The sequence below is a fragment of the Trematomus bernacchii genome, unplaced genomic scaffold (genome assembly GCF_902827165.1).
Source record: "Trematomus bernacchii unplaced genomic scaffold, fTreBer1.1, whole genome shotgun sequence".
Classification (NCBI taxonomy): Eukaryota; Metazoa; Chordata; class Actinopteri; order Perciformes; family Nototheniidae; genus Trematomus; species Trematomus bernacchii.
Genome location: NW_022987610.1, coordinates 405,826 through 418,664, shown reverse-complemented (window position 1 = coordinate 418,664; position 12,839 = coordinate 405,826). Strand labels below are relative to the sequence as shown.

Sequence of the window (12,839 nt, the reverse complement as noted above, 5' to 3'; positions counted from 1 at the left end):
TGGACTTGCTACTTTAATGGTTATGTGCATTTAAGTTAATAGATCATCTATCTAGGTCCAATAAAGAAGAATGTAACAGTAGCAATGTAATAAAGGTTGTGTCCCATAGTACAGTGGACAGCAGCGCAGCGCCACATTACGATCCTGGACCAGCTGGGTCCTCTCTGTGCTTTTTCTGTGGGTCTGCAGGGGGTCCTCCAACTCCAAACACATGATGTTTAGGGGTACTGGCAACTCTGCATTGACTGTGTAATGCTTGTGTGACATGTTCCGTTAAACTACTGAACCCCCCCCCCCCCCCACCCTCTCAGCCAGTGTAAGCTGCAGGTTCTTGTACTCTACAGGATCTCTCCTAGCAATAGAATTGAATGAAAATACATCAGTAATAATGTTGTTTTAGAAACCAAAGCACACATGCCAAGATGGTGTGTGTGTGTGTGTGTGTGTGTGTGTGTGTGTGTGTGTGTGTGTGTGTGTGTGTGTGTGTGTGTGTGTGTGTGTGTGTGTGTGTGTGTGTGTGTGTGTGTGTGTGTGTGTGTGTGTGTGTGTGTGTGTGTGTGTGTGTGTGTGTGTGTGTGTGTGTGTGTGTGTGCAAAAGGGTTGTACATGCTTGTATTTGTGTCTCTTCATATCTTTAACTGTGTGTGCGGCTAGCTGATGAGGTTACCCAAACGGCCCAGCATGCTGCTAATGATGAGAGGAGGAGTGGGGGGGCACAGATCGGGACTCTGTTTGCTCAGAGATGTGACTGTGTGTGTGCATTTGTGTGTGTTTAGGGGGGACACCTGCCCCACATGAGGCGAGAGAGTCTGTGACCCTAGCAGCTATAATATCAGTGCGAGCTCTGACCCCAGGTTGGGCCCGTTTGGCCCTTCAGCAGGGGGAGAGAGCTGGGGGGCACAGAGGGGGAGTCCTGCCCTCATTGTACGGCTGCTGTCCTCTGCCGGGGCCACGGCCCACTGAGGGGGAAGTAATGTGAGTAATGGAGAGTAATAGGGTCCAGATAGTGAGTTTGGCTGTAACCCTATTGTATCCTGTGTTAGCAGGGTCAAAGGTCACCCACCAGCACAGTGGACCCAGCCCCACCCGACCCATTTGGGCCATAAATGAGTTTACCCAACACTAATTACTGAGGGCCCGCCAATTGGCAGCACTGCTTAACGGATCTGACAGCTGCCCCCCCCCCCCCCCTTCAGCCCCCCAACACATCCCAACCCTCACTAGTACATGTGAGCTCTGCTCCTCGTGGACTGTGGCTGTTCTCCAGAAGGTTCTGAGTGAACCACAGTCTGCATCTGCTCAGCAGCGTGGTTCTTCATGGTGGCTCTTCTGGAAAATAACACACTATAATGACAACTGTTGAGGAGCGCCCGGTGGCATGGGGGCTTAAGGGGGCTTAACCTGCGAACCAGGTCATGTCAGAAGTGCAGCCTCCCTGTTACGGCCTGTCTACACAGCAGCGTTAAAAAAATCTTGGAGGTGGGCGTATCTGAAGCTTGGGGATTTTTTGCGAGCAAGGCACCATCAACCAATCACATGAATCTCCCGCCCCCGACATACGAAGCCAAAAAGCCCGAAGTAAACTGGATATAAACTCCCCAAACAGGCGAAAACATACCACTGTCTCTGCCACCTCCCTCCATGCCTGGCTCCTCCGGTTTATATCCCGGTAGGACTGGTCATAAAGCACCGGGTGATTTGCTACCGCTAATTTCTCCTCCATTTTTTGGAATATGAGGAAATGACCTGCGGTATGTCTCTCCCAGCATACACGCCGTTTGATTGGCTAGCGCTTGAACTGTCAGATTTGCATAAACGGGATTTGATTGGCTGACGCTTCCACCTCAGCTTCAAAAGTTGAACATTGCTCAACTTTTGAATCCTGAGATGCCTGGAAATCTCCGCTTTGCTTCCCACAATGCAGTTCGGCGAAAAGTGAGGCAAAGTGACGTCACCCCATTCAAAGTGAATGGGCAGAAGTGTTTCAAGATTTGTGTAACGCTGCTGTGTGGACGCTCCCGTTACTGCGCTCTGCTCTTGTTTCCTGTTAGCTCTTGACTTTCCACTGTCTAAGAAACAATTAAAATCCCATTTATTTCGACTTGGGGGGGATTTACGTGAGCAACATCAGTTCCTGGCGACAGTAGAAGGTTGTTGCAGAAGCAGTGACGCTGGGATTGCAAAGTAGCTGGAACACGACCGCACAAAACACATTTATTACCTCAAGTAATAGGAGAGAAACTTACAGATCATACAACCCTTTATTTACAGCGCCATGCGGCCAAACATTGTCAGGTAAAACTAAAATAAATATACATTTATAAAAGGAATATGCACCAAGCGTGGAAAAGCAAACTGGTTCATAAGTTGTTTGCAGGTTGAACCAACTGTGAACCAAAGTAGCCCCAGCCTGAAAGCAGAACAGACGTCATTTCAGTGGAAGAGGGGGAATAGCTAATCCAAGCCCTCCAGACTGTTCCTGTTCTGATGCTCTCCTCCCTGATGAGGGCTGCCAGTCCAAGATGACCACAGAAACATTTCAGACATTACAGGAACAAAGCCTGAGCAATTGTGAACCTATCTATTTAGTTTTCCAATCGACCTCTCGTCACTTCTCAGTTTCTCTTTACTTGCAGATGAAATATCCCTCTGACTGATATCTTTGGCACAGTCCACAAAAAGAGGACAAAGACACCGTGGAAGGCCGCACTGGTTGTCTTGTTTAAATGAAGGCAGGCTTGCTGCCAGTGTTTCTGACCTGTGCTCCAACACAGCTGGAGCTAATAGCTTCCTTCCTTTCTCTCTGGCTGGGAGTTAACCTTGGGGTCAACATAAATGAAAATCCACTTTGAATATACTTACAGTCCCTGAAACAATCTCTGGGACTTTCTTATTCCCGTACATATCTACATCTTTATCTGCAGGCTGCAAATGAGTAGTTGGCAGTGTTCTATCCTCAAGCACAACAAAGGGTTCATGCTTCACACTTTCAGATCTACAGATACATATTTCAGTGTAGTCATTGTGGAAGGCCAATTAATCATTCAATCAATCACTTGGATCCCTAGTATTTAAAAATAGTTTTGAACTGAAATGTTTGATAGTGAGGGAGGTCTTTATGATCTCATGTAACCTTAGGTGTATTACCGCTGACTAGATGTGTTTAGTTGGCTGACAACAATTAAAGCAATGATACTGTATTTCAGATTTTGGGATTATAATGAAAGTTATTTATTCTGAGGTATGATCGTCTGTAGCTGCAGTCACCGCAACTTCATCCCCCCCACCCTCACCGCAACTTCATCCCCCCCACCCTCACCGCAACTTCATCCCCCCCACCCTCACCGCAACTTCATCCCCCCCACCCTCACCGCAACTTCATCCCCCCCACCCCTACAGGAATTCAACAGAAATCCTTTCACGTAGTGATTTCCCTTCACCAGGCTACAGAAATGTGTTATAGATAGATACTTTATTTATCGCATACTGGTAAATCATTTTGTCACAGTAGCAGTGTTGACAAGCATTAGACGAGTTAAACATGTTTTATAGATACAATAAGATACAAATATAATACAATTAAAATTAACAAGTATTTATAATAAAAATTAACATTAGCATCAAGAAATTCACAGAAAGGACATATATCACTGTGCTTAAATAATGCAAAATATAACGAAAGTATTGAATAAGTTGAATGATCTACAATATACAATCTCACTGAGCTGAAGAAATATATAGAAATACATACAGACACATATCTCTATCTGCGTCTGTCTCCTCCATCTACAGTATTGTCATCCAACCAACAGCACTTCAGTAACTATCTGTGTGAGTAAAAGGTGGGCCTCCCCCCTGTCCGTCAACCCTGTAGGAGGGCCCTAAGCCATGAGACTCGGCCCGGCCCAACAGAAGCCCCCCCACCACCAGCACCCCTGGTCACCACCCGCCCTCTACATAGCTTCTAACAGCCAGACACACCCTGTCAGCCCGCTCCCACAGCGCTCCTCCCTCTCCTTTCTCTGCCCCCCCCCTCTCCACAGGCCTGGTATTCACTGTGCATACCTAGCTGCTAATTCCAACCTGCCACTCCAATCAAAGGATCACCACTGTGTTCTTCTGCTGGGAAACTGTGTGTGTGTGTGTGTGTGTGTGTGTGTGTGTGTGTGTGTGTGTGTGTGTGTGTGTGTGTGTGTGTGTGTGTGTGTGTGTGTGTGTGTGTGTGTGTGTGTGTGTGTGTGTGTGTGTGTGTGTGTGTGTGTGTGTGTGTGTGTGTGTCACTAGGGCCCACTCCTTAAGTCAAGTGGGTAATGAGTAATAAATAAAGAATACATCCCCAAACTAAGGGGGAGAATGTAAGGTCCCTCTGACTAAATTACCAGCAACGTGGACGTAGACATTTTATAACAACAAAAGAAAGGAAACCATTGAGGTAGTAATGTCAGCCACCGGTGTACTTATCTTCTGAAGTCGCTCAGTATATCTATATACAAATTAATAACTGTACCATGAGAAGAAAGATGATTGAAATAGATCAAATAGGGGAACACATGCCATGTTATTAACAAGAGTTGACATGCACCGGAGAGACGTCCCGTAGCCAATCTACTAATAGAAATATATCTACAAATATGGAGAATGTCCCTTGTTTTAATGGTTTTCTCTGCCAAAATAAATGTTTGTATTTCTCATGTCACTCTTTATTAAACACTGAAAGGTTTCCAGTGTAAACCTTTCTGTATTCACATGGAATGCATTTAAAACAAAAGTGTAGCCTAACACTAAAGCCTGTTTTAACTGAGAAATGAATAGAAGCTAGCATAAAAGAGGAGAAAGGATTGTCCTCTTCTGATACCAGAAAAAGAGAGACATTAAAGGAACTTAGGGGAACAAAGGAGTCCTGAGCTCATGTTCATAGAGCAGATGGACAAACAAAGATCCACCATGGACTCACGATGACGACCTGGAAAATAAAAAATGTTTCTCTGTTTGCTGGGCCATCAGACTTATTGCTGTTGCAGTGGTCTCTTTAGTCTTTAGTAGTCAATATAGACGCATACAATCTGCGGAGGAAATCTGCATGATTTTTTAGGATCATTAAATGATATCAAATGTCTAGAGTTTTGCCAACTCCTTACCACTTCCGAAGGAAAAATGTGTGACGACTTTGGTGGTGTTGGGGAAATATTTTCCTGGGCCCATAACTTTGACCCAGTTTATCAGTTTGTACAATGAGCACCTGCAACCTCGGGCTGCTGTGCTCTCAGTGTCTCCCTGTCCCTGCCTGTTGGCTACAGCAGATAGAGGTTATAGTGCTTTGCCTGTTTTACCTTGGTATGCAGCATGTTGATTCTTCTCTCAGAACCAGCTAAATACATGGGACTGGGTCAGATATCTTCAGAATCGTTTGGCAGCAGCTGTGTCACCTCGTGGCACACGACATGTCTTGTGAATTCTCCGGCCGAAGCTCCAAATAAACCATCAGTGTTTGCCATCAAAATTCCAGCTCTCTCTTGTCTCTCTGAGTCCTGTCTGCATTGCTTCAGAATTTTCCATCACAGGTGGCATCAACACTTTTTCCTGAGTTGAGTTGATCTGTTGAAGTGGTTTTGATGACACTAATCATGGTCTGTGTGTGTCTCTCGTCTGTGTGCAGATCCTTTGTAACAGGCACCGCATGCTGTGAGAACACGTCGCCTCTTCGCGTCTGGGATGTTGAACGGTAAGTCCTGTAGCACTGCTAAAAGAACTAGAGAATGCAATGCTTTATGCTGAAAAGCTGACGCTGAACTGCTATGCTGGCTTTAATGTGTAAGAAGAAAGTGTAGAAGCAGGAATATTTGGATAACAGGGAATGGGTTCCATACAAATGAGCGTCATAGAAAAAGTTAAATAATACACACTATATTCAAAGGTTTCACGAAACTCCCAATGTACGAAAAATGTAAAAGATTTGGCAGTGGCTCAGTGTTAATCTTGGCAGCTATTTTTTATTTAGTCTAAGACAAAAATGCTTATTAGTTTTAGTCACATTTTAGTCCTTTTTATCCTTCATAGTTTTAGTCTAGTTTTAGTCGACGACAACTCAAAACGTTTTAGTCCAGTTTTAGTCGATGAAAAATCATTACATTTTAGTCACCTTTTAGTCAAAATGTTTTCTCTCTTTAAACTAATTCAGTTAGGCAAATACAGGTATCTGAAATTGGAATCAAGGTGACAGCATCAAGTGTTGAAATTCGTAAAGCAACATTTCACTCTCTTAACACTTAACTTGTGTAATATCTAGGGATGGGTATAGTTAAGGTTTTTAACGGGACTACTACTCTTAGTAGTCCCTGCTTATCGATCCGGTACTTTAACGGTATTCTTATCGGTAATTTTTGTTATTTTTTAAAGGGAAGAACTAAACACATTGTTAACCGAATTAACATTGCTTTATTTAAATGTGAAATAAATTAAAAATATATAATTATGTTATATAATAATTGTACTGTACTTGAGTAAAATGTTGAGGTACTTGTACTTTACTGGAGTATTTAAATGTTTTGCTACTTAGTACTTCTACTCCACAACAGTTCAGAGGTAACTGGTGTACTTTGACTCCACTACATGTATTTAATATTTAGTTACTTTACAGATGTGGATGAATGATGTGAAATATAATCAAGTGTTAAATCAGACTTTAGTTCCACCTGGAGTAAATCCACAAGCTACCCTGCAGTATACAAAGTCATTCAAACTAGCTGCACCTTTACCAGCTTTGAGAACCAGTGGCGACTCGTCATTAGGGGCAGGTGGGGCACAGCCCCACCTGCTGTCAGCAGAAATGAATTAAAATAATAATTCCAAAAATATGTATAAAATATATGTTAAAATATATTTAAAGATTTATTTATTTTATTGAATCGTTTATTTGGCAGGGAAAATGCACAGTAATGAACACTTAAAACAGTCAAATGTGTTAAGCGTAACAGTGCCAGATTTAGCTTTGAGCTAATTTCCGTCCCTCACATAAAACATTTAAGAAAATTACATTTTACAAACATAGCAAAAACAAAATACATGATATGCAAAAAGTGAAAAAGAGCAAGAGCAGCACACACAAGTATTTACCACATGCAGAGATGGGGTCGTTACTAAAAAAAAGTAATATTACATATTACATATTACTTTAAAAAAAAAAAGTAATATGTAATATGTAATATTACTTTAAAAAAAAGTAATATATTACACTACTTCGTTACTCTCTACATAAAGTAACTCGTTACTTTACTCGTTACTTTACTCGTTACTTTACTCGTTACTTTACTCGTTACTTTACTCGCAGGGCCGGCCCGCCCCTCCCTACAGGCAGATCACGCAGACTGCTAAAGTTTCAAATGTTCTCTTTAGTTCAGTTTCCATTGTCGCATAAGACTGATCCAGATAGCTCTGACTATGGCTGTCCTCTGTCTCCTGCTATCTGTATTTTGCGCAGTATATCTCTGAACGATGCGATGGTGATTCCACTGTGCAAATGGGCAACATTTTCTCTACTATGAAGGATGCTACAAGCCTGTCCATCTCTGCTTTGGTTACCGGTCATTTTTGCTGCTTCGGAGTCGGCGGCGGCGCACTCACAACATCCTCACTCTGGGTTCGGGGGTCCTTAGCTATTAGCTTCACCTTAGCATGTGTTCTTTGCAGGTGTTTGTTGAGGTTTGACGTGGTGTTTACAGCAGTGGATAACAGCTTCTGGCCTGGACACAGTTTGCACCTCACCGTCACATTCCTGTCTATTCTTCGGACGAACTCAAAATAATGGGCATACCTCCACCCCTCGAAAGTTATCGCTGACTCAGCCATGTTTATGCAGCACTGCACGTGGAGATGTGGACGTGCAAGTCGCGCAGATTACGTACATATAAACCTGCGGCGGAAACCCCTCTTGTCTGTCAGTGTGATTATGACTGATTTTATAAAAGTAACAAAGTAACGCGTGTCGGGGCAATGTTAGTAACTGTAGTGTGATTACTCAATTATAAAAGTAACGCGTTACACTACTCCGTTACCGACAAAAGTAACACGTTACACCCAACTCTGACCACATGGCAGTACAATATAGCAGCTACGACATATAAAGTGCAAGAAAATATAAAAGAGCTACATAAAGTGCAAGAGGAGATACCCCTGTGTTAAAGGAGAGGAGATACCCCTGTGTTAAAGGGCAAGAGGAGATACCCCTGTGTTAAAGGGCAAGAGGAGATACCCCTGTGTTAAAGGGCAAGAGGAGATACCCCTGTGTTAAAGGGCAAGAGGAGATACCCCTGTGTTAAAGGAGAGGAGATACCCCTGTGTTAAAGGAGAGGAGATACCCCTGTGTTAAAGAAGAGAAGATACCCCTGTGTTAAAGGAGAGGAGATACCCCTGTGTTAAAGAAGAGGAGATACCCCTGTGTTAAAGGAGAGGAGATACCCCTGTGTTAAAGAAGAGGAGATACCCCTGTGTTAAAGAAGAGGAGATACCCCTGTGTTAAAGAAGAGGAGATACCCCTGTGTTAAAGGAGAGGAGATACCCCTGTGTTAAAGGAGAGGAGATACCCCTGTGTTAAAGGAGAGGAGATACCCCTGTGTTAAAGGAGAGGAGATACCCCTGTGTTAAAGAAGAGAAGATACCCCTGTGTTAAAGGAGAGGAGATACCCCTGTGTTAAAGGAGAGGAGATACCCCTGTGTTAAAGAAGAGGAGATACCCCTGTGTTAAAGGAGAGGAGATACCCCTGTGTTAAGGAGAGGAGATACCCCTGTGTTAAAGGAGAGGAGATACCCCTGTGTTAAAGGAGAGGAGATACCCCTGTGTTAAAGAAGAGGAGATACCCCTGTGTTAAAGGAGAGGAGATAACCCTGTGTTAAAGAAGAGGAGATACCCCTGTGTTAAAGGAGAGGAGATACCCCTGTGTTAAAGAAGAGGAGATACCCCTGTGTTAAAGAAGAGGAGATACCCCTGTGTTAAAGGAGAGGAGATACCCCTGTGTTAAAGAGGAGATACCCCTGTGTTAAAGAAGAGGAGATACCCCTGTGTTAAAGAAGAGGAGATACCCCTGTGTTAAAGAGGAGATACCCCTGTGTTAAAGAAGAGGAGATACCCCTGTGTTAAAGAAGAGGAGATACCCCTGTGTTAAAGAAGAGGAGATACCCCTGTGTTAAAGAAGAGGAGATACCCCTGTGTTAAAGAAGAGGAGATACCCCTGTGTTAAAGAGGAGATACCCCTGTGTTAAAGAAGAGGAGATACCCCTGTGTTAAAGGAGAGGAGATAACCCTGTGTTAAAGAAGAGGAGATACCCCTGTGTTAAAGAAGAGGAGATACCCCTGTGTTAAAGAAGAGGAGATACCCCTGTGTTAAAGGAGAGGAGATACCCCTGTGTTAAAGAGGAGATACCCCTGTGTTAAAGAAGAGGAGATACCCCTGTGTTAAAGAAGAGGAGATACCCCTGTGTTAAAGAAGAGGAGATACCCCTGTGTTAAAGAGGAGATACCCCTGTGTTAAAGAAGAGGAGATACCCCTGTGTTAAAGAAGAGGAGATACCCCTGTGTTAGTTAGTGTCTACAGTGTGCCTATTGAGCCGTGTTGAGCGATGTGGGGCAAGCCCCGATCTAGCCCCTCTCTTTGCTGTCAAAATGAATGGGTGCTGTAAAAACTACACTGCGCATGCTCAGAGTCTTTTTGTATTCAATGTGTGCCGCAAAAAAATAGTGCTGGCAACTCCAACAAAACGTTGTCTCATAATTCAGAGCTGATAGGCTATAAGTACGTGTGCCGTGAAAAGTGTGACGAGAGAGAGCAGCGTATAGCCATTAAAATCAGTCAAACGGAAAGAAAAGGAATGAAGTTGACCATCTACTTCAGATTTGTTCATTTGATGTCATATATTTTGTTGATCTTCTGTGTTTTGCCTATAGGCTATTGCTCTGCTGGATCGATTGATAATGTGACCTCGGTAATGAGTGTCTGTGTTTTCCTTATATTTAGAGTCTATGGTGTTTTAATGCTGAAGCATTACGGTTGTTGTTATTGTTAAGTATTGCTTTGTGATGGTGCCCTTTACTGCATGTATTAAGGTGCATTACAATATGACATCGCCACGCTGTGTACGTAAATGTATGCGCTTACAGTGTTGCTCCGTGTTCTTCATTCAAGGCTTCCGACAGTCTGTCATTTGATACTCCCCCCCCCCCCTCTCTCTCTATCGGAACCATGGATAGCCTACAGCTATTTGTTTACGTGTTTAAAAAAGCACCAGAAGCTTATATATACACATCTAAGTTGTTCGTGCCCCACCAGTTTTGTACATATAAAAACGCCACTGCATAACACTTAAATGATCAATAATTATAAAACCTATCATATATATTATTCTGAAAAGGACCAATCTGCACAATGATTACTTTTGGTACTTTAACTATATTTTGATGCTAATACTTTTCTACTTTTACTTGAGTAACATTTTGAATGCAGTACTTTACTGTGACAGAGTATTCCTACACTCTGGTACTTCTACTTTTACTCAAGTACAACATCTGAGTACTTCTGCCACCTCTGCGCACCTGATGTGATAATGTTACTCGTAATTGGGACAACAGAGCTATGAGTTAAGGAAGTCGAAAATTATGCATTTCTCCGACTGAATATGACGCCTTTTGGCCAGCAGTTTGGACAGATTGCTCGTGTCAACGCGCTTACGCAAAAACACTAATGGCAAACGAGCTTTGTCCACATCGAGCCTTGTAGAGTGTCACTATACTCTGAACGCTCCATCCCCGGCAGATCTCTGTGGCAAGCCGATTTAGCTTTTATTCATTTCTGGAGGATATCAAAAATCTATTCTTACTAGTAAGAATGCAAATTCTTGATATCAAACATTTAATTTTAACTAGTTAGAATGCAAATTCTTGATATCAGAAATTCAATTGTAACTAGTTGTAATGTGTATTCTTGATATCAGAAATGCGATTTTAACCAATGAGATTTGCATCGTTTTTCTCATTCATTTCAATGGGAGTTGGAATATGAACTAGTTCAAATGCCAATTTCTGATATCAGGAATTCAATTGTTACTAGTTATAATTCAATTGTTATTTATAACTAGTTACAATTTAATTCCTGATATCAAAAAAAGGATTTTGAACTAGTTCAAATTCCAACTCCCATTGAAATGAATGGGAACAACTATGCAAATATCACTAGTTAAAATACTGTAAGTTAACGGTAGACTAAACACTGCCGTGAGTTAACGGCAGTGTTGTAGTCAAGTCACCAATTCACGAGTCCAAGTCACTCTCGAGTCCCCACTTTTCGAGTCCAAGTCCGAGTCACCAAGGGAGAGTCGGAGTCGAGTCCAAGTCCGAGTCACCCAAGGAGTGTCCGAGTCGTGTCCGAGTCGTGTCCGAGTCATCATTACCTGTGTTCGAGTCCGAGTCCAAGTCCGAGTCAAATTAACATATACTAAATAGTTGCATTGTGTTTTTAGCACCTGGCTGATAAGGGCATAAGTTCTTACGTTGGTAATGATTGTATAAAAGCAAGGGTGTGCAATAAACAGATACAATCAGTTAGAGAGTCTGACCATCATTCAGCCGGGGACACTACAATTATTATAGTGAATGTTTAAATTATATCAATAAAGATTAATCCCCAGAAAGCACATGGCTACTTAGCATGCAAAATGACATCATTCTGCATGTTAAGTAGCCATGTGCTTTCGTGTTATCGGCTGAATCTTTATTTATTGATTAGATCAGGTTACTCTGATGATAGTGTTCAAGACAGCCTATATGTCTGAACTCGATCCTTAGAATGTGTTACGGAGTCTTCTCTTCAATATTGTTTCTACATAACGAGCATTTTGCGCTGCTCTTTTCCAATGTGGAAGCAGAATGTGTGAAAGCATACAGCACGATGCGGGGTGTGTCTCTAGACATCTTTAGACTGGAATAGCGGGGCCCAGTACGTGAACTCGCCTCGCAGCCGGTGCACACGCAGGGATAGAGGACATCAGACTCCAGAGAAAACTTGCTCGAGTCGGAGCGTCAATGTACAAGTCAAGTCCGAGTCATCGTGGGGGGAAAAATTCACGAGTCCGAGTCAGAGTCATCGTGCGTGAGAATTCACGAGTCTGAGTCGAGTCCGAGTCGAGTCCGAGTCGAGTCCTCGCCAATCAGTGCGCGAGTCCGAGTCGAGTCGCATGTCCCGTAAATCGGCACTGGAGTCCGTACTCCATCTCTGGTTAACGGTAGACTAAACTCTGCCGTGAGTTAACGGTAGACTAAACTCCGGTGGACGAGCAGCACTGCAGCGGTCGGTAAATGCAGCTGAAACACATTAATAAACTATGAACCACGGCACTCTGGAGAAAAGTATAAGGTTGGAGAAGTCGTTCTTTAATTTAATCTGGCTTCGTATGATTAAAAGCAATACGATCGTCAACTTGTTTTTGTTTTTAGTTTTTTTGTTGTGTCTTACGTAAACTTTATGTAAAAAAACACGAGTTTGTATTCTGAGCAAAGTGCATCTGTTAATGAACTATGTCAACGAATAAAAAGTATTAAAGCAATTAAAATGGGGGTGAGTGCTCATAATACTTAATCAAATGCATGGCACTCATTCATTTGTCTTCAGTAAAGTGAGATTGAGGGCCCCAGTTCTGCTTAGCCCAGTGCGTTATGGGTAAACACACTGTAATGTCTATAATTTACCAGGTTAATAGTCCCACATGGCCTCTGTTGCCATGTACAGTGTTACTGCATCAGTGCATGGAGGCAGCAACAGTGTGTCCCCAGGTTTCTATACACTATAGGACTATTA

At 42.8% G+C, this 12,839-nt stretch overlaps 1 protein-coding gene across 1 annotated transcript in view; it reads left to right on the top strand.

The window, feature by feature from the left end:
• Nucleotides 1-12,839, top strand: part of fbxw4 (F-box and WD repeat domain containing 4) — an 80,258-nt gene that overhangs the window by 43,724 nt on the left and 23,695 nt on the right. Inside the window, exon 6 of the mRNA XM_034131975.1 lies at nt 5,657-5,722. Coding sequence (XP_033987866.1) covers nt 5,657-5,722 — 66 coding nt within the window. The remainder of the gene's footprint in view (nt 1-5,656; nt 5,723-12,839) is intronic.